The 25,773-nt window shown below is 35.9% G+C and overlaps 3 protein-coding genes across 8 annotated transcripts; 1 reads left to right on the top strand and 2 right to left on the bottom strand.

Annotated features, from left to right (window-relative positions):
• Positions 1–8,127: 8,127 nt before the first annotated feature.
• LOC140980826 (serine/threonine-protein kinase BSK7-like) lies at positions 8,128–15,198 on the bottom strand. Of its 5 annotated transcripts, none has more exons than XM_073446883.1 (12): positions 14,936–15,198; positions 14,567–14,697; positions 13,742–13,873; positions 13,447–13,667; positions 12,964–13,099; positions 12,290–12,423; positions 12,088–12,193; positions 10,673–10,758; positions 9,729–9,917; positions 9,214–9,366; positions 9,023–9,136; positions 8,128–8,818 (listed from the first exon to the last, which is right to left on the bottom strand). In XM_073446883.1, exons 3-12 carry the CDS (start codon positions 13,821–13,823, stop codon positions 8,573–8,575), a joined length of 1,467 nt encoding a protein of 488 aa, XP_073302984.1. In that variant the 5' UTR covers positions 13,824–13,873; positions 14,567–14,697; positions 14,936–15,198; the 3' UTR covers positions 8,128–8,572. The 5 variants fall into 5 exon arrangements, with proteins under 5 accessions (XP_073302984.1, XP_073302981.1, XP_073302983.1 ...); XM_073446880.1 differs by having other exon boundaries at positions 13,742–13,945; positions 14,936–15,197; XM_073446882.1 differs by having other exon boundaries at positions 13,742–13,910; positions 14,936–15,197.
• Positions 15,199–17,695: 2,497 nt separating this feature from the next.
• Positions 17,696–21,585, top strand: LOC140980972 (AT-hook motif nuclear-localized protein 5-like). Of its 2 annotated transcripts, none has more exons than XM_073447140.1 (6): positions 17,696–17,905; positions 18,273–18,781; positions 19,492–19,559; positions 19,710–19,841; positions 20,776–20,937; positions 21,038–21,585. In XM_073447140.1, the coding sequence occupies exons 2-6, from the start codon at positions 18,280–18,282 to the stop codon at positions 21,257–21,259; spliced, it is 1,086 nt and encodes a 361-aa protein (XP_073303241.1). In that variant the 5' UTR covers positions 17,696–17,905; positions 18,273–18,279; the 3' UTR covers positions 21,260–21,585. The 2 variants fall into 2 exon arrangements, with proteins under 2 accessions (XP_073303241.1, XP_073303240.1); XM_073447139.1 differs by having other exon boundaries at positions 18,152–18,781.
• Positions 21,586–22,099: 514 nt separating this feature from the next.
• Positions 22,100–24,775, bottom strand: LOC140981049 (tubulin beta chain-like). The gene is made up of 3 exons (XM_073447271.1): positions 24,315–24,775; positions 23,849–24,118; positions 22,100–22,952 (listed from the first exon to the last, which is right to left on the bottom strand). The coding sequence occupies exons 1-3, from the start codon at positions 24,706–24,708 to the stop codon at positions 22,282–22,284; spliced, it is 1,335 nt and encodes a 444-aa protein (XP_073303372.1). The 5' UTR covers positions 24,709–24,775; the 3' UTR covers positions 22,100–22,281.
• Between the last annotated feature and the right edge of the window lie 998 nt (positions 24,776–25,773).

The following is a 25,773-nucleotide window of genomic DNA, read 5'->3' as shown; positions in this document are numbered from 1 at the left end:
GTACATGGGTTGGTGTGGAGATAGAAAAAAAAGGCTTTAGAGAGAGAGGTTTTGGAGAGAGAAAAGGTGTGGCAGAGAGAGGCTTTTCATAACGTTGGACATAGAGCTTTTCATTGAGAAGAAAATCACAAGAAGTCCAACATATATTTGCTCTGCAATTTTTATGTGATCGGTGATCACTTTTGTAGGAGCTTTACGTGTGAGCCTTTTGGTTTGACTCTTTCGTGAGGTCGGCAGAGGAGCGCATACATAGAAGAAAAATACAAGAGCCGAGTCTATTTTGATGAGACGTTTTTGTGTGATCGGGTGATCACTTTGCAGCGCAGGAAAGTTGCTGGATTTTTCTGAACACACATAGAGTTCAGATATTGAAGAATTTGGGTGATTGATTCACAGATTCACTGTGTTGCCGATTGGTGTTGCCAACACTTGAAGAACAACACTGACGCAGAGTGTTGATCGAAGAGTGGTTTCGTTTGGTTTTAAGCAACACATTTTTATTTTATGCATCTAGATTTGATTTGGGTTTTTGATGCATATTTTAATTCCTTAGAGTGTCAAGGAATTTGATTTTGTTATTTTCACTAGTATTGTTTTGGTGTAAACGATTTACATATTTTCTAGTGAATTTTTTTTGCCATGAGGCATCGCAAAAGTATTCGTATTTGTGCATAATTTAAAACTGGTGTTTATTTATTAAATTTATATTTGTGTGTTAATAATTAATTTCCGCTGCCGTGTTGTGTGCCGTGTTGACAACACCGAGCACAACACTGAATTCTGATACACACAATTATATTGATTTCCTGTACAACGTCCCTTACAAGTGGTATCAGAGCCAACGCTTGATACACTAAGTGATTGATTCTGGTTTATTGTTGTTTTTGCAGGAAATATAACAAAAGCTCAATGGATGTATTGGCTTCAAGTGTTGTTTTTAGACCACGGGTCTTGGATGGATCTAATGCAAATGAATGTGTCAACAGACTTCGTAAGAACAAAGGCATGACAGTTTCCTTGAGTGATGACGACTTAGAAGAAGATCTGGAATCTTGTAAAGAAGAAGAGCACTCTTTCTTGTCTGCTGTTTTGAAGGAAAAATGCTGGTTGCAGGTCAACCCGCACGGTGTTGCCGCAGGTGTTGCAACACCAAGCCGCAACACCACTTCAAATTCCTTGTGTCTCAATGCTAAATCTCAGAATGACTCAAGTAATCATAAAATCCATGATACTGATTCTGATGAACTCACCTTTGAAAGTGTGCAGGCTATGTATGAAGAGTTGTACGATGATTGGCTTAAAAGAAATGAGACAAATAATGTGCTCTCTAAGGAGAATACTGATCTGAAAGAATGTGTGTCTCGACTTGAAGTTGTGCTTAACAAGAAGGATCTTGAGCTTTGTAGAGTTAAGGATGATCTTGAGAAGGCCTCAAAAACTTTTGAAAAATTTAACTCAAGTTCAACAAAACTTGACTCGATGTTAATGATGGGAAAAGATAACATAGCTGGTCTTGGATATGTTGAAAGTGTATATGAACATAGTGAATCTTCCAACTCCGGATCAATATCAACTGTGTTTGCAAAGGAAAGTGAAGACAATTCTGTCCCTTTAATGGTGAACCCTCCTACGAAGACTTTGCCAATCTCAAAGCTAGCCTCGGAACAAAGGCCGAAACAAAACAGAGCTTCTTCCTCTCATTTGAAAGTTGACTCGCCAGTGAAGATGTCACAAACCAAGAAGCCAATGTCAACTTCTAAATCAAAAGAAAGAAAGCGACATTTTATCTGCCACTACTGTCATAAGCCAGGTCACATCAAACCTTTTTGTTTTAAGTTGAGAAATGACTATATGAATATGCATGTAAATCAGGTGTTGTCCACCGTGTTGCCCAACACCAGGCGCAACACCGCAGTCACGAAATCTTCCACAAGGAAAATATGGGTACCTAAAACTGTTATTCGATGCAATGTCATTTATACTTCTTTAAAAACTAACATTGCAGGTGCATGGTACTTCGACAGTGGGTACTCACGCCACATGACCGGATCAAAAGAACACCTCACGGATTATGTTGAAATAAAAAGTGGGCGTGTAACCTATGGTGGTGGTGCCAAAGGGAGAATCATAGGCAAAAGAACCCTGAACGTTGATGGGCTTCCTGAACTTCACAATGTTCTACATGTTGAAGGACTTAATTCGAACTTAATAAGCATAAGTCAACTTTGCGATGATAAGTTACATGTTAGATTCAACAAAAATAATTGTGAAGTTTTTAATGATGCCAATGTTTGTGTAATGTCAGGTACTCGATCTGTTGACAATTGCTATCTGTTGGGAGAAGGTGATGATTGCCGAAGTGCCAAGGTGAGTGATTTGGACCTATGACATCAAAAATTGGGACACGTGAGCTTCAAAACCTTGAAGAATCTGTGTAAGTTTGATGCTGTGAGAGGTATGCCCAATTTAAGTTCATGTAATGCATATGTCTGTGGACCGTGTCAGATAGGTAAACAAACCCGTGTTGCACATCCGGTGTTGCAACACTGTGGGACAACACGGTGTCTTGAACTCTTGCATATGGGTCTTATGGGTCCAATGGAGGGGGAGAGCCTAGGAGGTAAGAAGTATTCGTTTGTTTGTGTTGATGATTTTTCGCATTTTACTTGGGTAAGTTTTCTTAAAGGAAAATCTGATACATTTGGTGCTTTTAAGAAATTGCATGCTAGGATAACAAATCTTTATGAAACGAAGGTGGTCAAAATAAGAACCGATCATGGTAAGGAGTTCGAAAATTCTCATTTTATTTCTTTGTGCGATAAGAAATATATTACTCATGAATTTTCTGTCCCTAAAACTTCTCAACAAAATGGAATAGCCGAAAGGAAGAATCGAACCCTCCTAGAAATGGCTCGGGTCATGCTAAGTTCCAAGAATGTGTCAAAACGTTTTTTGGGCCGAAGCTCTAAATACGGCATGTCACATTTCCAACCGTGTATATTTAAGGAGTGATTCTACAATAACCTCATATGAAACCTTAATGGGAAAAAAACCAAACCTTAAATACTTTCATATCTTTGGTTGTATTTGTTATGTTTTAAATGATCGTGATCATCGTGCAAAATTTGACTCCAAAAGTGATAAATGTCTATTTCTCGGATATTCAATGAATAGTCGGGCTTACCGTGTTTTTAATTTGAGAACTAGAACAACTATTGAGTCAATTAATGTGGTGTTTGATGATTTTGCAGATCTAACAGGAAAAACCAATGAGGATGATACTGAAGGACTGCTGGATATAAGTGAGCCACTGACCAGTACTGGTGTTGAGCCTGGTGTTGAGTCCAGTGAGGCAACACCAAGCACAACACCGCCTCTGAACCGAACAGAAACTGTGGATAATGATAATGATGAAGATGATGTGGTGATCAATTGTGAAAAAGAAATTCCCAACAAGATTCAGAAAAATCACCCATCATCACAAATCATTGGTGAAGTACATGAAGGTGTGCAAACTAGGAAAAAGGAGAAGGTCGACTACCGAAAGATGATTGGGCTAGTGTGCATGAGCTCCGAGTACTCCCAGGTAAGTCACTCTTGTTTTGTGTCTCACATTGAACCTAAGAACATTAACGATGCACTAAAAGACGAATTTTGGGTCAATGCAATGCATGAAGAACTTGAACAATTTGTGCGCAATGATGTATGGGATTTAGTTCCTAGACCTTCGAATACCAATGTTATTGGAACAAAATGGATTTTCAAAAATAAAACAGATGAATCTGGTAACATTGTTCGAAACAAGGCTCGGTTGGTAGCTCAAGGGTATACGCAGGTTGAGGGGGTGGATTTTGATGAAACCTTCGCTCCTGTAGCCCGAATTGAGTCAGTCCGACTGTTGCTTGCCATAGCTTGCCATATGCGCATCAAGTTGTATCAAATGGACGTAAAAAGTGCTTTTTTGAATGGAATTTTGAATGAGGAAGTATATGTAAGTCAACCTAAAGGATTTGAAGATCCTCATCACATGGAGCATGTCTACAAGCTGAAGAAGGCTCTATATGGACTGAAACAGGCTCCACGAGCATGGTATGGTAGGTTGGCTGATTATTTGATCAACTTGGGCTTTAAACGAGGTGAGGTTGATAAAACCCTCTTTATTCAAAAATTGAAGCATGATATTTTGATTTGCCAAGTTTATGTAGATGACATTATCTTTGGTGCTTCATCACAAAAGCTTGTTGATAACTTTGTTGAATGCATGTCATCACAATTTGAAATGAGCATGGTAGGAGAGTTGAATTTCTTCCTTGGATTGCAAGTTAAACAATTGCATGATGGTATATTTTTGTGTCAATCCAAGTATGCTAAGAATCTGGTTAAAAAGTTCTTAAATGATAATTCTAAGCATATGAAAACTCCCATGGGGTCAAGTGAAAAATTGTCTAAGGATGATGTTGCCGACGGTGTTGACAACACCATGTACCGCAGCATCATCGGTAGTCTTTTATACTTAACTGCTACTCGCCCCGATATCATGTTCAGTGTGTGTTTATGTGCTAGGTACCAAGCAAATCCAAAAATATCACACCTAAAAGCTGTGAAACGCATTCTTAGATACATTGCAGGTACACTAGAATTAGGAGTGTGGTACACACAAGAAACAAATACAAACTTGGTAGGATTTTCTGATGCTGACTGGGCCGGAGACTTAGATGATAGGAAAAGCACATCGGGTGGGTGTTTTTACCTAGGGAACAACCTTGTGTCGTGGTATAGTAAGAAACAAAATTGTGTATCCCTATCCACTGCTGAATCTGAATATGTAGCAGCTGCTAGCTGCTGCTCACAACTTGTTTGGATGAATCAAATGATTGAGGATTATGGTTTTCATAGTGACATCATGATAGTATATTGTGACAATTCGAGTGCTATAGACATTTCTAAGAATCCTGTTCAACACTCTCGAACAAAATACATAGATATAAGACATCACTTTATTCGAGATTTGGTTGAAAAAGGCATAATTCGACTGGAATTTGTTATGACTGAAAACCAGCTGGCTGATATATTCACGAAACCTTTGGACTTTGAGAGATTTTCCAATCTTCGGAAGTCTCTCAGCATGTGCGTACAATAATCACACACGCATGTTGTCATTGGTGTTGCCAACACCGGTGACAACACCATTTTTGCATGTCTATTTTTAGGATGTTAGGGATACTGCATAATAATAATCATCTTATTTATTTGTGTAAAGTCTGAACAGTGAAGGCAATTTCTGAAAGGTACTCTCTGAGTGTTCATACTTCCGATCAAATGTTGAGGAGAAAATTATGCTCAATCCAAGGCATCGAGTAGTTGAGAATGTTCATGGAAATCGTGATCTTGTCCAATGTGAAAAAGTGACTTGGAAAATGTGAACATAAGGAGAAAAACAGAAAAGAGGTAAATAAAAAAAATTAGAAGAAGATGGAAAAAGCTACCTAGAGGAGTCCATTGAAGACCGTTCTTCTAGTGTGGGAGCTACCACTTCTAAGTAAAAATAGTAATGAAAAAAGCTACCTAGGGGAGTCCATTGAAGACCGTTCTTCTAGTATGGGAGCTATCATTTCTGAATCAAAAGAAAATTTTATTGAAGTTTGAATAAAACTCAGCGGTGTTTCCAAGAGGTGTTGTCAACACCAAGTTCAGACACAACACAATTTATACACTGCCTGACATTTCGATAATTCATCATATTGGAGGCATATTTAGGACATGTATATTGATTTTTGTTTCGTGAATTCATCATGTGCAGTGACATATCAGTTTTGACCTATGACAGTTGATAAAATCCTTGACTACCTAGATTTTGAATTTAAGTGTCTACTTGTGTCAGTGGGTTATAATCGACGTGGGTTTCACTGGATATTCTTTTGAATCGTCGTAACACGAGGTTGAATCAATTTTACTGTTCGATTTTTGGAAAGAACCATAATTAGTGTTTTGTGTAAATTTCGGAAATATTACCTTTACCGTGTGGATTTTTCGGAGATGAACGATTGCATCGGTGTATTTTATCTGTTAGAGTAAGAGTATATATTTTTTATTGCTGTTAAATCTCTGATAATTACTCTTGCTTGTTCTTATTTACTCTCGCAATCTTTCCTAGCTCTCGTGATTTCTTTGTGCGTTTTTGTGTGTAACTCCTGATGCACCTTTATAATTTGCTCTCACGTTCTGCAGGTGGCTGAAGATACTGCTGGTGTTGAGTCCGATGTTGTCAACACCGCTGACAACACTGACTCTTTTTATTATGCTGCCCAAATTGAGTTTGTTCTACGACAGATTCAAAAGGTCAAAGAACATGTGGCTGAGTAGATGATGTTTTTGGAATTTGGCTTACATTCTGGCCAAAAAGGGGGAGTATGAGGACCAAAATGCAAAGGAATGATGCTGAAGCATCTGGAGTTGCTGAGATTGAATGAATACTTATACTATGTCTTTAATGTTGTTTTTGTGTTGCTCTTATATCTATTAGCGTGATTAATGAATTTCTCATTCGTATGTCTTCTTATATTTTCAGGTGTTTTAACGATGGTGTTGACAACACTGTCAACAACACCAGTGCTCTAACATGTTCTATTCAGGGGGAGATGAACTTTGACTCAGGGGGAGCTTAACTAATTGAGATGCTTGCCAAGATTATCATTTTTGGATGTTTTGTCCAGAAAGGCAAAAAGGGGGAGATTGAAAAGAATGTTTTATTCTTTTATTATTTTGATAAATTGATATTATCAATTTATGATTTTGCCTTTCTAGATTATTGCTTGAGTTATTTCTAGATTATGAAATCTTTCTTGATTTATTCCTATATGGTAAGATCTTGGTTGATTTATATCTAGATATTATATGATTTGTTTTTTAATATGATTTTTATCTCCAAGATATTTTATCCTTGTTAAAAAGAGTTTTATATCTAATGAAAATCTTGTTTCCATATTTTGTAGGACTCTTTTATGGAATAACTTATAGGTCAAGCCATGAATACAAATATGTATAGTCTCACAGCCGTACATGGGTTGGTGTGGAGATAGAAAAAAAAAGGCTTTAGAGAGAGAGAGGTTCTGGAGAGAGAAAAGGTGTGGCAGAGAGAGGCTTTTCATAACGTTGGACATAGAGCTTTTCATTGAGAAGAAAATCACAAGAAGTCCAACATATATTTGCTCTGCAATTTTTATGTGATCGGTGATCACTTTTGTAGGAGCTTTTCGTGTGAGCCTTTTGGTTTGACTCTTTCGTGAGGTCGACAGAGGAGCGCATACATAGAAGAAAAATACAAGAGCCGAGTCTATTTTGATGAGACGTTTTTGTGTGATCGGTGATCACTTTGCAGCGCAGGAAAGTTGCTGGATTTTTCTGAACACACATAGAGTTCAGATATTGAAGATTTTCGTGTGAAGAATTTGGGTGATTGATTCACAGATTCACTGTGTTGCCGATTGGTGTTGCCAACACTTGAAGAACAACACTGACGCAGAGTGTTGATCGAAGAGTGGTTTCGTTTGGTTTTAAGCAACACATTTTTATTTTATGCATCTAGATTTGATTTGGGTTTTTGATGCATATTTTAATTCCTTAGAGTGTCAAGGAATTTGATTTTGTTATTTTCACTAATATTGTTTTGGTGTAAACGATTTACATATTTTCTAGTGAATTTTTTTTGCCATGAGGCATCGCAAAAGTATTCGTACTTGTGCATAATTTAAAACTGGTGTTTATTTATTAAATTTATATTTGTGCGTTAATAATTAATTTCCGCTGCCGTGTTGTGTGCCGTGTTGACAACACCGAGCACAACACTGAATTCTGATACACACAATTATATTGATTTCCTGTACAACATCCCTTACAGGAACCATATTAATTTAATCGAAACAAGCCCGGGTAGCGAAATGTGGAGGGAGATGCGACTCCAACATTGACGAGAAGAATGTAGGTAATTTTTTCCTGCCATACTGGGAACCTAAACTATTTATACATACATCAAAAGGCAATATTTCTTTTTAGTAAAACCTCTCTGTGTGTGTGTGTGTGTGTGTATTTGGATACCGTAAATCATGTATATTTTAAAACAATATACAAGTTTGTTAGTTCCATAATATCCAAACAAATCCAAACTACAGTAATTTCTTATACAAGCAAGTTTTTTTGTCGCAAATAAATCAACTCCAGGATCAAACCCTCCAAAAAAACAGCCATTTAGCACTGTACACAAATTACAGTACGGCAACAAATCTCTTCAACACCATATCTAATGCACGCAATGCGCATATCCTATATAAATATCCCCTTCCAAGCTTAGTTTCATGCCCACAACACGGAGAAAAACATTTCGACACTCTACCAAGCTAACAAGAAAAAACCAGTCTAATGATTTTAGAGCAATTATTTTTTAATCACTCAAACAAACATAATGGGTCATGTGGATAGGGTGCCAATGATGAAAAATAGAGTACGCGTCTTTGCTACTTTTGGAGTCGAAGAGACTATGATTTTTCTTTAGTTAAAATGGCATGATCCCATTATCTTAGGATGTAGCCTTCCGCTTTTCTTCAAGAATCAAACCCTCTTTAAGTGCAATTTGTGCCTCGTTCTCCCTTCCTAACGCGAAAAGAGCAGATGCTTGTAAATATGACGCTATATGCCAAACAGGAGATATAACCTGTGCTTGCACCGCATCATTGAGGGCCTCCTGTGCCATCTCACTCATGAGATAAGACAAACTGCGACGAGCGAAAATAGTGGGGGAGACCATTGTTCCAACTTCAATAAACTGGAAAAAGAAACATCAACCAAGAGGCAACTTTTAATTCAGATGATTACAAGAAAATAACCTAGAATCTATCGTAGTACTAAAAATTATAAATGATGATAGTAGCGTTGTGCCGCATAAGAAAATTGTAGTTCATCAAATAGTAATTAATCAAGAAATGCATGGTTGTGTAGGATTAGAATCATGAACAGTTGAAGTTCTAACCTGTGAGTAACATTCAATCGCAACCTTAAAATCTTTATGATGGAATGCAGCATCACCCTTTTTCTTCGAGTTCAATGTTTCCTGCATTTGATTGGTCCACATCTGGAACGAGAGCTGTGTGAAGAAAATAATTGTTTGTCAGCGAGACAGACGAGAACGAAACATTATCGCGATACAAAACAGAAACAAACCTCAGTTGCTGCTCCTTCGTCGTCTTTGTAACCGATCTTTTCTAATATTTCTTGTATGGCTGTTAAATCCATTCTCAAACATGCTTCACCGAGTGCTGATAGAGGCATAGTCCCTCCACCATGAGGGATACCCATCAGTACATGAGAAGGAACCTGCAAATTAAATACTAAATGTTCCGCTAAAATAACTTCATATTACATATTGTATGGAAAAATGGAGGACAGTGAAAAGAATTCAACCAACCAACAGCTTCAAACTTTCCTCATTTTTTCTCTTTCTTATCTATATTATGTCTTTGATCCCCATGTCACATACCTCTTTGTAAATTTTTTCAAAAATTTTTATTTGAGGTCAAAGGACTGATATACACCTTCACATAAAAAGTTGTATACGGCAGAATCTTCTTTCACTGCACTAGCACTGGTTTTCTAGTATGAATTTCAGGAAGATATTTCACTAAATCCTAGACAATTGTATCGACCATATGCCCATAAAGCATTAGAGAAGAACCAACCTCAGTTTCCTTCTGAAGAGAAACTAACGCAGCAGCTGATGATTTAGGATTTGGCCTCTCTCTCGGTTCATATTGCAGACATCTTGACGCTAGACGTACCAACTCAGTTCCATCATCATTCGAAAATTCACCTTCCAAGCAAGAATCTGTTAGCATTTGAAGATTCCGGTCCTTTATCAAATCAAGGGCCTGTCGCCAATCAAAAAGATTGTTAGGTACCAATAAATGAGTGAAGTGAGGCAACTTTGCAGAAGTCGTTCTTCTGGGAATAAAACAAAGTGAAGTTCAGATTCAAGAACAACTTGAGGCACAATCCATCAGGTCAAGAATGCTCAAGTAAAGTTATCACCTTTCATGTTTTGGGAGGCACAACTAAGTCTAAAATATCAGTCAAACTTGGATTACAAAATTCAAATTCGATATGAAACATCTCATACCGCAAAAGGCTACATGAGTTATTTGGTTGACACGACAAAGAAAGTACATAAGAATATAAATGATTTGTCAATAGAAAATTGCACGGGCTATCTTTCCCACACGTAGATATTGATACAACAGTTTATATTGTATCGGAGGAAGAGGACGTTATAACCAAAGGCTTGTTCAAATACCATAACTCATTTTTCTACAACTGATTATGATTTAAACGCCAGTCCTTTAACACTGAACTCAACGATTGACTTAGAAATGTTATAAATCCATCGCCATTGGCATGCATCACTGCCCTGTAAATCAGTGTGGTTGTGCCCATTTGATGCTTTTGGATATAGAAAAAGAAAAGGTGGAATGTCAAGAGGTAATAACGACTTCAACCAATGTGGTGATAGATTTGAAACCTTTTTCTGGTTGATTGACAAGTAGCATATCTGTCATGAGCTGGTTACCATACTGTATTCCCAGAAAAAACTATCTTGAGACATCAAAAATAACATGGATAGACTTACATGACTCGGTGGAATGTGTTTTCCACTGAGAAGGTCAAGTAAAAGTGTGCCAAAGCTGTACATTACGCTTTCCGGTGTTACTCTCCCTGAAAATTTAGGACAACGTTATAAAGGGCTTCAGTGAAATCATAGAAAACAGACAGAAGTTAATGTCAATAATGATGACAAACATCGAAAGAAGAGAGATGCATTCATAGAATGTAGAGAATATATCGACTGAGAGAACAAAATGAATTGGCAAAAATGAACGCAATTCCACATTACAAATTAACTTAACTGGTTCAATTGATCGCAATTCAAAGAAAATCTATTTTATCTACCAAAACAGGGGATGCTATTCAGTTGAAACCCGCTTAAAAGCAAAATAAGATGCTTATAATTTTCAGTCAAGCCATTCCGGTTTTATAAGAGTGCACATTGAGGTACAGAAGATTGGAATACATTGTTGTGGACATCTGATTTATAGATATGTTCAGAAACATAGTTGGCACAGTCCCAGAGAGTTTAACAGATGAAGAAGGAAAAGTGAAAAATGGGTCATCATATACAAGTAGTTTAAACTGGATATCATGAAGAAATCCTTTTATGGAATTTTCATATTTTCAATACAGAGTGATCTAGTTTAAGAATTACAATCTGATACTCTCTGACTAGTCTGACTATGCCACAAACTTGAATTTTTTAAATCAACGAGATGATAAATGATATCAAAATTTTCAAGAATCATTGTGTAAGCAAGTAAACTAACAGGGAATTAAATTCAACCAAAAGAAAGAAGAAATCAAACCCATCACAATAAAAGCTTAAAGGGTAATTTATTTCTGAAGTCTTCCATATTTTACCCTCTCCGGGTGAACTAGAGTAAGATCTATGTGTGTGATAGAGAATATAATTTATTTAAAAAAAATGGAAGACTTGCATTGGCATCTATGTAGTAGTCAAATCATCTACCCTTTAAAGTCCTAGCCAATGTGCATGAGGGGAAAAATTCACAATGAACTACAACTTAAGAATAGCTTTAATTGTGAATATACATCTGTTATGACAATGGAGATTAAGAATATAAAGTCTAAACTTTCATCAGCTAATGGATCAGCACTTTTGAGAGAAGATCTTTAAGATCCAACCTTAACTAACTGGGAAAATGCGAAGACATAGTAGCAAATACACTCATCTGTTTAAAGACATTCCAAAGGTTGAACATTTATGCACATACATGGAAAATAATTACCCAAAACTGATTTTTCCTTATTATTAGTATATATGGAAAGCCAAGTAGCACGAAGATCATAGGCCATGAGTAAACTAATACTGTACAATGAAAAACATGCATAAAACCACACAGAACATGCGGTATAATCCCATAGTATACAGTTCCAAGTGGTGATAATTATTTTCAAAGTGAAATTTGTTACCGGTCCTAAGGTACTCTGGAGGAGTAAATGCCAAATTTGTACTGTAACTTTTTCCATCTCTACTGTTCTTCATCAAACCAAAGCATGACAGTCTAGGATTGGCATCCTATAACAGATTAAGTTCCCAAAAATAATCAACAGCATGTTTGTGCTGATGCTTGTCTTGCATACATAAATGGGAAATTACGAACTTCATACTTACGTCATCAAAGACTACTCTGTAGGCATTAAGATCATGATAAAGAGCACGCCCTTTACTTGTGCAATATTCTAATGCTTGTGCAAGACACAATGCGACCCTCAATCGCATTGCCCACTTCATAGGCTGTGTTTCCCCTGAAATAACATAGAAGTGAGGCTTATCAATTTGAAAATGAGGCAGATTCAAAATATAAACACAAATGGTACTATAAAAACAGATTATGAAAGTAAATTGAAGTGTAAATTGAGCAGCAAACATCTTGGTTTTTTCTTAGAAAGTATGAGCAAACAATGTTTGGAAGGAAATTTAAAATATAGATCATAGACATTTTGTAGATCTACCAAGCACAACCTTCTTTTTGGCATGGATTTTATTAGGGCAGGGCCTAGGCAGATAGTAAAACAGAAACATATCTAAATACAAAATGAGGCTATGATTTACGTTAACAAGAGCGGGCATTATGCAAAATTATTATTTTTAACCGATCGGAAATCACTCCATATAGATAATAAAACGAGATCAACATTCACAAGAAATTGGCTATGTTCCGCAAAGCGAAATTCAATAAGAAAATAAATTATTCAAACACCACATTAGTCCGCCATAATAACGAGCATTACATAATGGTGTAGAACTTGGGTTGGATGCGTGAGTTTCAAATGGAATATACTCACAGTGAAATAGATGTTTTGCTAGTGTTTCATTGGGCATAAATTCAGCAATCAGCAACCTCTCATCACCTTCACAGCAGCAACCAAGTAAATTCGCCATTCTAGTATTCCGGAGTTGACCAACAGCTCTTGCTTCTTCCTAAAGTTTTAATTATGGAACTAGTTCAATTAAAATCAAAGTAAGTACTTAAGCTGTGATCTATAAAGCTCTAAGAAAATCAAAGAAGTTCGACAATTCTTGAAGCAACTCCTCCAGTGCAAGGAAATTTTTTTTTTATGATTTGAGTGACTGTGCAACAGATCAGTCAAAACACGCATCTCACTTCCTGAAACTCTAGAAAAATTAAGGAAATATAAGGTTCCTCCAAATTTTAACATGGGATAAATGTGAGGAAACAAAAGGACAGAGATATCCTGATCGCTTCAAAGGAGAAACAGGAATAGATGAAAATAAAGACCATAGAGATGCAAGCAGTGTCCGCTCACCAAAAACTGCCTGGAATCAGGCCAAGCAGACCTGTTAAAGCGTTTGACAGCTATCCGCCTCTGATTCTCCAATTTCCCCTTATAAACCACATTCGGAGCTTTCTCCCCATGTTCTGAAACTATGTTTGCTACAGCAAATCCGGATGTAGCTATCCTGAGTTGTTCAATAGAGTATTCGCGAAATGCAGGCAAATCACTGATTTCACTTTTATCCTCAATTTCTGCACCAAATGAAAATAAGTCAAACTCAGCTTCTTCACAAATTAAGAGGAAGAACATGATATCTATGACAAACCAGCATTATTAGCTTCGTGACCCGGCCCATCACTTTCCGAGAGAAAACAACATGAGGTGAGCTTGGAACAGTGGCAGCCCATCCCAATCCAACAACTATAACGCGAACAGGAACAAGACTTCAAAATTCCTCCTAGCCAAAAGCCACTTTTAACTCAGACGTGATCCATCTGACTCCATTGACCAGATATATACTTGGGTTATTCTATACAAAATTAAGATGCGTAAACATCAAAGCGTATAATGTCTAGAACTAAATACGACAATTTGTGCCCACCAAGGAATGAACAGAAATATCAGCTTCTAGATACATCCAGAGAAGTTTCTAACAGCGATGCATTAAGAACTTGCACAAAGGGAATCAACAGCTTAGTTTGTGTGAAAAGTTGAACGCACAAATCTACAACTGATTAACTTAGTAACTAGTTCAAAAACTAAAGATGAATGCAAAGTTAGATAATCATAAACCTAGATGAAATGTTCCTATGATTCATACTTCCATCACTTACTAGCAAGCCTAACACTAACAAGCCACAGAACACTAACCACCCCCATTCATTGTCCGTCAGCTGATCATATAAACCCCAAAATCATATTAGTTTAGAATTTATACCCAAAATCATATTAGTTTAGAATTTACACCCAAAATCATATTAGTTTAGAATATACACTATGTGAGGATAAGACAATAGGAACTCGGAAAAAAACCATACACATTTCCAAATTTCAGCCATAGACAATGAAATACCTCAAATCATCATTCATCAGTTCAATCATGATTTACAAGCCAACATAAAGCACACGATTTAAGGATCGAGAAAGTTACTTTAAGCAAATAATCAAATCTGGGAAAGCTCAGGGAGACCAAATCAACATTTTTGATTCCGAAAGCTTTCACATGTCGCCAATACCTCCCAAAAATACTTCCTTTTCGGCTATATCAAGTCAACAATTCACCTAACGCACATTAAACATACTTGGTCATTCAAAGTCAATTATACAAAGCCAGGAAAAAAATCCAACCAAACCCACTTTCCCCAAAAGTCCAGAGCATAATAAAAAAAAATATCAGAAAGAGCCCATCTCAAGTAAATCAAAAAACAAAAAGTAAAACCCATTTCCAGAATGCACAATTTCAATAAACTCAAACCCAGAATTTGTCAATAAAAGACAAAGTATCGAGAAAAAAAGGAACCTTAAAAATGGTTTTTTGGCCAAGCTAGCTTTGGTAAGAGCACAAAGCCAACTGCTGATGTTATCTGCGTATGTTTATCTTTGTTTACAGAAGAAAATCGTATAGCGTTTGTTCGGGTAGAGCTTGAAACGAAAAATAACAGTGCAAACGATCTAGGGGTATATGTATAGACAGGTGAATAGAAAAAACATATATAGATAGATAATTTAGATACATACACAACATATATAATAGATACAGATAGATACACACGGATGTGGTGTACTTTGGAAGAGAGTGTCTTTGCGCTATTAATGCATATCTATTTCGAGCATGTTGCGCTTAAATGCTTTTGATTATGTTAATTTTTTTTTAAGGTTTAAGAATTGTGGTAAACCACTTATATGACTAATAAGCTTTTGATCTAGATGAGATGGTAAATCGTGATATATCCACGAGTGAAAAGAGAAACTGAGATAATCATCGATCCTCATAACATACCCCACAATATTTCAGTAAAAACATGTTCCACACAATAATCGATCATACGATGCTGGTGAATATCAATCCTCATTACACACGACTTCATTTGCATTATATTTTGCTTTTATCGCATTTTAATTTTAACTTTTTTAGAGTGAGGAAAAGATTTTAACAATAAGATATAGAGATAGTTATAAACTTGAGACGTAAAACTCAGTTGTGCTATAAGTCATTGACTCGTATCACAAAAGTTTATGTTGTGTTATTTGGTATCATTGTCAGTTTGCCACATGTTATAAAAAAATTCACTCGATCGTCCAGTAATTTTCAAGCATTATTTTTTAACTAGTATCCATTTGAAAGCATTGTGTGCTTGAATTTTTTTATAATTAATTTAATTAATATTTAAATAAAGATTATATCATAATTGTGAAAAATATTAAAGAATTAAACCGCAATTTTGAAATAATGAATTATAAATAAAAAATGAGAAAAAAATAATAATAAAATGTGTTATGTGGAAGTTGAATCTGCAACTTTCTATTTAAAAAAATGTTTTATCTACTAAACTACAAACATTTTACATTAAAATTATAGATAGTAAGATTAATATAATACAATTATATTTTAAACAAATAAATTTTGTTCTTTTCGAGTACTAATTTTCAAGCAATAGTTCAAATAGATCGCGAACATATTCGAATCTTTTGAATTAAACTCGAACTCAAGCTTTAATTCAATTTTTTTTTTCAAATTAGGGTCGGTTTGATTCGTTTACAATCCTATTTAACGCACATTATATTTTCATATTAATATAATTTATAAGCACCAAACACACACACACACAAACATATATATATATATATATATATAGTTTTGATATGATAAACATCAACTGTACATACTTATGCGAGCAACGATGATGTGTCACTCATCTATTAGATGCGCAATTTTTCTATGTTTCATCACATCTTATATATATAACATGAGTTTACGAATCTATATCTATTATACAGGTCGACCCGACTCATATCTGAAGTGAAAAGTAATATCCACTTACTTACTTTTTACATAAAAAACAATAATTTTCATTCAAATCAGAATAAATTACATAATATAATGTTAACATAAAAATAATATTTTTAACTCAAATTAAGATATATCGGTCAATATTTTTTCATAATATTACTAACAAAAAATGAAATTTTTGCAGTGAAAAATAATATTTTAATAGGTCGGTCAAATATGTTGTCCATTATAATTTTATTCGAATTTTATTCCATTATAAATTTTCTCAACGACGATCTTAGATGAGAAGTGAGTTGTTAATTTTGAGTCATGGAAAGATGTCTCTTGCGGTTGGATCTCGAATCCAAACACTCCTTGTAAAATTTGGAATATCGGTCCGGTCGGCTACACGGCACCGGCAAGTGGGTTGTTATTTGTTACAATCAATTACAAAATTTTCAAGTTGGGCTTCCGGACAAGACAGATCGGCCCAACTACAAAGCAATTTCCTAAAATTGCATTTGACTTTGGATAAAAGACTTTGAATCATGCCACAATATTATTTGATTTGAAATTTGAATCACTCAGTTCAAATATTGAAATAATATTTTTTGTAATAAAAGTTGAGTATAAGTTATTATTTGGTAATTCAGAATCTATTTTTCATATTTTAAATATATCCATTGATATTTTATATAACTAGCAAACTTTTGCACGTAATTACGTGCATATAATTTAAAATATATGATATTATGGAAAATTAGTATTTTGATATTATAAGATTAAGATAATTTTAAAATTTAATATTTGAAGTTTTATTTTATTGTATTATATTTTTTTCATTCAAAAAATATGATATTATGAATATAAGTATTTTAGGAAAAAAACTGATGTACCACGAGTGACCATAAGTTACTCTTCTTTTATATATATTAGTAAAAGATGCACATGCATTGCATGCGTTATTATTATTTTTAATATGATCAAATAATACTAAACAAAAAATAATAATCACATAAGAACTAAATATAAAATTCGAAATAAGTTTATAAATAATATGAAGTTTTACATTGAATATAAATAATAGAAAAATTGCAAACATAAATGATTATTATTATTTTTTTTGACAGCACATAAATGATTATTATTAAGTGGGAATTAAGGAATGAAAATACAAAATACTGAAAAATTATTATTTAATTATCCTATTTCAAATTAAATAGTAGTTTAATTATAATTAGGCGATAAATTGTATCATCATCACCACCTCACTTTAATTCGAAAGCTCCACAAATTTTACCATTCCATCTAACTTTTGTCGTTATCCTGCAGCCCCTTGCGCCAAACTCACCCTTAGTTCCTCCCACTCTCCCTACGCTCCAAATCTAGGTTTTCATCTCGCTTTCTCCAATTTTTCCTCGTCGCGACCTCGAGTGTGGGTGGAGGCCTGTTAAATTTGAGGAATAGACGGCCGTGGATTTTCGACATTTACATACTAAGGTTTGATGTGTGATCTTGGCTTTCCTTTCACCTCAAGATTCGGCCTTTTTTACTTCCTCTTTTTCATTTTAGTTTATTTTTCATGCTGAGACCTGAAATCTCCAGTTTCTTGTTTATTTAACTGCTTTATGTAATTAATGAAAAACCCAAGTTAAACCCTTAACAAAATCTACCTTTTTCTGTAGTAGCTATCGAATTCATGTTGTGTTTACTGTTTTCCCCCCTCTTTTCTGGCTGGTTTTTCAGGGCTTTTTTCGGATTTGGCTAATGAGTTTTAGATTTTTCGGATACATGACACATGGCGAAGAAGCGGTTTTAGGTGAAATCTTTGGAAAAAATTGAATCTTTACTGTTATTTTTTACCTAGTAAATGCATGGATGGAAGAGAAGGAATTGCATATCAAGGCTCAGCTTCGTATTACTTCAATAGAGGTGGAGTCGGTGGATCTGATGGTTCCGGGGCTGGCCCAAATGGACATGGTCCCGGTGGTGGCTCAGCCATGACACAGGCTCGTGAAATACAACACCCCACACCTGTTTTCAAAAATCTTTCAAATCCCAACATCGCAATGCATCCCAATATAGGTGTTAATGGTAGTGCTGTAATTGGTTCTGCTTTCCATGTTGAGAACTCATTACCCAATTTTACTCATGGAATGACTATGTCCACGGTGCCTGTTGCGCCACCAAGTGGTGAAACTGTGAAGAAGAAGAGGGGCAGGCCTAGGAAATATGCTCCAGATAAGTCTAATATGTCTTTAGGATTATCACCTTTGTCAGCTCCCACACCTCGTTTCGACGAGATAAACCCTTCTGAAAAAAGACGGAGAGGACGACCACCGGGCAGTGGATGGAAGCAGCAGCTTGCTCCTCTTGGTATTTTTTTTATTGTAGTTGATTGCGATTCTATATCTGCAGTGTCTCCGATGATTGCTGGATGCAATGCATTTTAGTTCAAGAAGTCTTGATAGTGTGACGTATATTAGTGTGTCCTATTACCAAAAATTCAATATTATGGTTATCTAACAGTAATATTTAAAAGAAAAATCATCAGTATTGAACCTCTCCTTAGGAAAGATAAGAAGAGGTTCTCAGAGAGCAAAGTGTAGTTTGTTACTGGACTTGTACGTTGACCATAATTTGAAATGCTAATTTGTTGCTGAAATATGAGTCTTTGAGAAATAGATGGACCTCAACCTGTTTAGTGCTTTATGAAGTTTCCACGATATGTGTTTACGACTTTTATCAGTGCAGCTACTTAACGCATAAAAAATGAGCTTTTTCTTTATTTTGTCCTGATATTCATATAAAGTTTGGTGTTTCTCACTTGTCATATTAATTTCACGATCGTAGTGTCCTGTTTTTTAATTTCACCGCTTCATTTGTTGTGTCCTTTATGTTTTATGTTATTCCAATTTTCTCATCCACTCAACCACCATGAAAGGAAAAACAACCGGAAATTCTTATTTATTTAGACTTGAATTTGGGAACTATTGGTCTTTTCTTTTTTATTAGATGCAAATCGCTCTATCCACGAATTTTGTGGCTGTGAGAACATTATGTTCTTAAATGAAATATTTGATCAGGTGAATGGATGAACAGCACAGTTGGGCTAGCTTTTACACCGCATGTTATACATGTTGGAGTTGGAGAGGTATGTTATGTCTTAAGTTAAGAATCTTCTCAATTCTGGTTTCTGTAAATACATGTTTGATATGAATCGGTTCCTATTACACTTTTAACATTCAAGAGTACACTTGTTTTAGTAGACTTGCAGTAAGAGAATTTATTGATCTCCCTGCAGGACGTTGCCGCAAAAATATTGGCATTTGCACAACAGAGACCAAGAGCTTTATGCATCTTGTCTGCTAATGGATCAGTTTCTTCAGTAACATTACGCCAACCTAGTACTTCTGCTGGCACTGTCACTTATGAGGTTTAAACCATCCTGATCCTTCATATTTCATGTGCTGCTGTATTTTGAAAGCTTAGGAGACTCATTCCTTTCATCAGTTTTTTAATATAATAAATTTTTTGCCACTAGAATCATCTGTTTTCGTGACCTTTCTTCGCATCTTAATGTCTGAGCTAATTATGTGTGATCGATGCAATTTATATCCTTGTGGGGTCTCTGATTTTGCATCTATTTGCCCCTTTGTTAAGGTGATCATGATTTTCTTGGTTAATAGGAATTGTAGTAAAGAGCTAATTTCTTTGTGGAAATTGCAGCATGTGATATTTGGCCTTACATCGCAGAATTTTTATTATTTGCTTGTTGAATTACGATAAGCAACTTGGTGCCCACAAAATTCTTAATATTTGGAGGTGTGGATGTTTTGGAAGAACCAAAAATCTTTATGCATCTCTGATCAGCAGGGTGGTATCGAATTTTAAAATAGACAAGAGTAATTCTGACAGGAAAACGTCCAATAAAAGTGCTCTCTTGGCTTCAATCAGTATTTATTAAGTTCTCAATTTATGGTTACTGCTAAATGTACCCTGTAGTATTCTTGAATTTGAAATTATGCTGGTCCCTTTTGTTGAATGTTTTTGAAAATGGACTGGGTTGACCGGGTAGAATGCTGTATATAGAGGGTCAGGCTATTCAAATGAATTTGACCAAACTCCATTCATAGCATACCACACCAATTAGCTGCAAATCTATCATGTAATTTGGGATTTGGTTCCCCGAGTGTGGGGATTCTATCATGTTGAAAAGTGATGATCTTTTTGCAGTATGGGTTCATGCTACTAAATGAGGCAATCTGTTAGGATATAATATTTAATGGTACCGTAATGCATCACAGTTTTGTTCAAGTAAGTCATTACCCGTCTAAAATGAAACCAATATGGCTTGTTATTTCTTTTAGGGCCGGTTCCAAATATTATGCTTGTCTGGTTCATACTTACTCGCTGAAAGTGGCGGTCCTCGCAATAGAACCGGCGGACTAAGCATTTCCATTTGCAACCCTGATGGGCGTATGATTGGTGGAGCCATAGGCGGTAGGCTTACTGCAGCAAATCCGGTGCAGGTATCCGTTTGATTTTGCTAAATTTGTTTGTTCGCCAGTAGAATTCTCTTTCACCTTTTATATGGCTTTATGTCTCGCCACCGTAAAATACTCTCTGCAGGTGGTGGCATGCAGTTTTGTATATGGTAGCACTAAAGCAAAGACCAAAGCTGAGTCAGAGACGAAAGACGAAAATTATCTGCTAGAAGAGTCTGCTGAGAAGTCATCAACTCCAGATACCGCTGCTCCAAGTCATCCTAATTCTGGTACGAGTCTTTGGCCACAAGGTTCACGATTGGACATAAAAAATTCTCAGCTCGATTTCGACCTGATGGATGGATGAGGATACTAGTTACAATCAGCACTTGCATATTTTGTGTATATGTGTTGTTGCAAATGGACGACATCTGGAATCTCCCCACTCTGAACTCACCGTACAAACAGTTTCTTGAATCCGATGATCAGTTTGTGCTAACATATGTTGTAACGAAAGTTTTCTTTGTAGGAGTTGCGATGCTATAGAATTTTATTGTTGTTGGGAAGTAAAAGAAGGTATTAAGTATTAACTGATATTTCTGTTAAGATTATCGTTGTCTATTCCTGTTGTAAGAAAAAACTCAAGTTCAGGACTCGTTTCGTTGCCAATGTGTTTTAGCTTTTATTTTCTCGGATATGTTTGCAATGCTGTTTGGATATGAAAGGCGCCTTCTCAAGAAAGGAAGCCAAACGGGTTATAATTCCAAAATATGTTAAACCGATAAGGCAATGTTGGTACCCCTTGATAATCCTCATTAAGTTTGTTCATTTGTGAATTTAAAATCAAGTTGGCTTGAAGGGTAGGGAAAAAAAAAAGAGGATCAATGTTGGCGGTGATTTACTGCCAATAATTTTTTTATCATATTAAAACATTTATTTATTACTACCAATAATTTTTTTTTTCATATTAAAATATTCATTAAATAAAGGGAATGAAATTTTCTTCGTAAAATTATATTTCCAATAATTTTTTGGTAATCCTATGTGAAACGCATGTAAACCTATATACGTGGATGTGGGATGAATAGATCAAGTACTCCACCATTAATAGTTTGGGAATTGAATTAGCTCAGATTAATCGATTAATTGTAAACTTATTTCATTCATGTGATTTTTTAATAGGTCGATGCCAATAGAATAAACTAGATAAAAAGAAAGAAATTTAAAATCAACAGTCCATAATCTATTAGTTCAAAACACAGTTCAAACAGCAACCTAAAGGTTTAGAGAGTCAAGAAAAAGCATAAACGAAAGCAATATTCAACACATCGACTTCATGATCCATAATAGAAATATATGCAGAAACCAAGACATAGACGTCCTCACATCTTATTCTGCCTCCTCTTCCTGATACTCCTCATCGTATTCCTCGTCAGCTGTAGCATCTTGATATTGCTGGTACTCTGCAACTAAATCGTTCATGTTACTCTCAGCTTCAGTAAACTCCATTTCATCCATACCTTCTCCGGTGTACCAGTGCAAGAAAGCCTTCCTCCTAAACATGGCAGTGAATTGCTCACTGACCCTTCGGAACATCTCCTGAATTGATGTTGAGTTGCCAATAAACGTTGATGCCATCTTAAGACCAGTGGGTGGAATGTCACAAACTGTAGACTTCACATTGTTCGGTATCCACTCGACAAAGTATGATGAGTTCTTGTTCTGGACATTGATCATCTGTTCATCGACTTCCTTAGTGCTCATCTTTCCACGGAACACGGCTGATGCAGTGAGGTATCGACCATGTCGAGGATCAGCAGCGCACATCATGTTTTTAGCATCCCACATTTGCTGGGTGAGTTCAGGGACAGTAAGAGCACGATATTGCTGAGATCCACGAGAAGTAAGTGGGGCAAATCCAACCATGAAGAAGTGGAGTCGCGGGAATGGAATAAGATTGACTGCCAACTTTCGAAGGTCTGAGTTGAGCTGTCCTGGGAAGCGAAGGCAGCAAGTGACACCACTCATGGTGGCAGATATCAAATGGTTCAAGTCCCCAACTAGTGGAAAAAAGAAAAAGGTTAAAAACAAGTCATCCACCTCAGGAACACTGTAATGATACATGGAAGAAACAATTAAAAGCTTTGCGTTGAAATTGCTTGATTTAGCTTATCAAATACAAAGAAACATGCAAGAAACCGGTCATTCAATTTGTATATGGTTGAAATAAAAATTAAAAGAGAGCCTAAACCAAATTCGTTGATGCAAATCAAAGCATTCATTTTTTAAGAAACATGCAAATGGAATAATTAAGAATCAATGACAAATGATTAGCCCACAAATACATGTATACTGTATTGAGGGACCATGAGAGTAGGAATAACCATGCGTGAGAGAGGCACACCATCACAAGCGTCTCGGAATTTAGGTTTTAGTCAACCTAATACATGTATTCTAATTAACTATCAAGTTGATTCATAAGGAATTGTACTGGTGAGTGGGTATGTATGAGAGAGAATCAGTGTCATGGAATGGGCTGGTTGAGATGGAAGCACACAAAAATAATGTGCATTTTGCTATCTTCCTGTTCAAACTTCACAGTATGGCAATCCTTGTGGGGCTGGTTATGGGCCTAAAACAAGGAACCCCGTCAGTTGTACACAAGACAAATAAAATATCATATAATGCTTGACATCATGCGGAGGAAATGTCTTTAGTTCAATGATACCACAAAACTAAGTAGGATGTTAAAAAATGGATGCGTACAACAAATCATAAAACCTCCAATCCTTGGGCCAAAAAGCAAGCTCTTGTAACTCAGTACGGGTAAGAATCTAAAAGCTTTATCATGATGCCAAAACAAAGTATAAAAGGACAACAAAACAGAAATCACGATGCATGTTATCCCATTAATATACAAGGTTCAGATTAACAAATCAAGGATATGAATGCTTACAACTGGGAGTTGTGAGCTTCAGAGTGCGGAAACAGATGTCATAAAGTGCCTCGTTATCGAGAACCATACACTCATCAGCATTCTCAACAAGTTGGTGTACTGAAAGTGTGGCATTGTAGGGCTCCACCACAGTGTCAGACACCTTTGGAGAAGGGAAAACGGAGAATGTCAACATCATTCGGTCAGGGTATTCCTCCCTTATCTTGGAGATCAGCAGAGTTCCCATCCCAGATCCTGTGCCACCACCCAAAGAGTGGCATACTTGGAATCCTGAATAACAGCACATAGAAGTTTAAGTAAATCACATCACGGCCACTCACAAGCCACAACAACCAAGCAGAAAAGAAAACGAAGGCCATCGCAACTCAGAATGCTGCAACTAAGTTGAGGCAAAATCGCCAAAAGTTACATAAATAGACCCACCGCAAACAACTGACATAGAAAGCACATAAGAAGTCAATTTCACCTTGGAGGCAGTCGCAGTTTTCCGCTTCCTTCCTAACGACATCAAGCACGGAGTCAATAAGTTCAGCTCCTTCAGTATAATGCCCTTTCGCCCAGTTGTTACCCGCCCCGGACTGACCGAAGACGAAGTTATCCGGCCGAAAGATCTGACCGAAAGGCCCGGAACGGACGCTGTCCATGGTTCCCGGCTCGAGATCCATGAGGACTGCTCGGGGTACGAAGCGCCCGCAGCTGGCTTCGTTGTAATAGACATTGACGCGTTCGAGCTGCAGATCGGATTCGCCTTGGTAGCGGCCGGTCGGGTCAATTCCGTGTTCGGTACAGACCACCTCCCAGAACTTGGCGCCGATCTGGTTGCCGCATTGGCCTCCCTGGATGTGTAGGATCTCACGCATTTTCGCTGGATTCTTCGTGTGTGTGTGTGTGAGGGTTATCTCGGGTAATGAAATGGGAATGGGAGGGACACAAGTAAGAGGGAAAAGGTTACACTTTTTGAAATTGGGTTATGCTTCGGTGCATCAGGAATTGGCTGCGAAGTTTGAACCTGATTACGTGGCCTGAGTCTATATTATTATTATTATTATTATTATATTATTAAGTGTGAGTGAGATAGAAAAACTGCTTTCGGAGGACATCAAAATTTCTTCGTTTTTTACCTTCCTCTTCAAAACCACATATAAATTATAATAATTTCAATCGCATCAATCCTACGTCTGAAATCTTCCCAAAAAATGGAAGCTACCAACACATTTGAAAACTTCTCAATTTAAAAAAACTTACGGTTAGTATTTTTAACGCAAAAAACCTTTCTTTTTTGTACCATAATATTATTATATTTTTTTTAATTGAAATTATGTTTAATAGAGAAATAGATTTTTTGTCATATATAACAATGTGTATGAGCACACTAATTATAATATTCATATCAAATTACAAATGTCAAATATTCATTTTATAAATTGATCAAACAATATTTCAAATATCTAATATTATATTACACGCAATGCGTGTGCCTCAGACTCTAGTGTTTATTATTATGCATTATTTTATACTTATTTTGTTTGGGTTATATGTGAACCTTAACGTTATAGATTATAATAATAACAATATACCACGAGGTATTTATTTTATTATTATTATAAAATTAAATAAAAAAATATTGTATCTAAATTTTGGGTCTTTTTTACTGTATATATGTAGATTGTAGACTCTAAATAATAGACCATCCAGCTAATAAATGATTTTTAATATTAAATTTTCAAGCTTTTGCATCGTTTTTTTATTATTGAATTAATGAATGTGGGCAGTTCGGGATTATTACATTATATAAAATTTAGTGTAGGTTTCGTATGTACTCATCTCATAAATCGATCGGATTAAAAATAATAATTTTGATATAAAAAATAATATTTTTCACTTAAATCAACATATATTTCACAATATTTATCGATAACTAAAAA

This window comes from Primulina huaijiensis, chromosome 7 (assembly GCF_012295235.1).
Source record: "Primulina huaijiensis isolate GDHJ02 chromosome 7, ASM1229523v2, whole genome shotgun sequence".
NCBI classification, from domain to species: Eukaryota; Viridiplantae; Streptophyta; class Magnoliopsida; order Lamiales; family Gesneriaceae; genus Primulina; species Primulina huaijiensis.
This window is presented reverse-complemented; position numbering and strand designations above follow the sequence as displayed.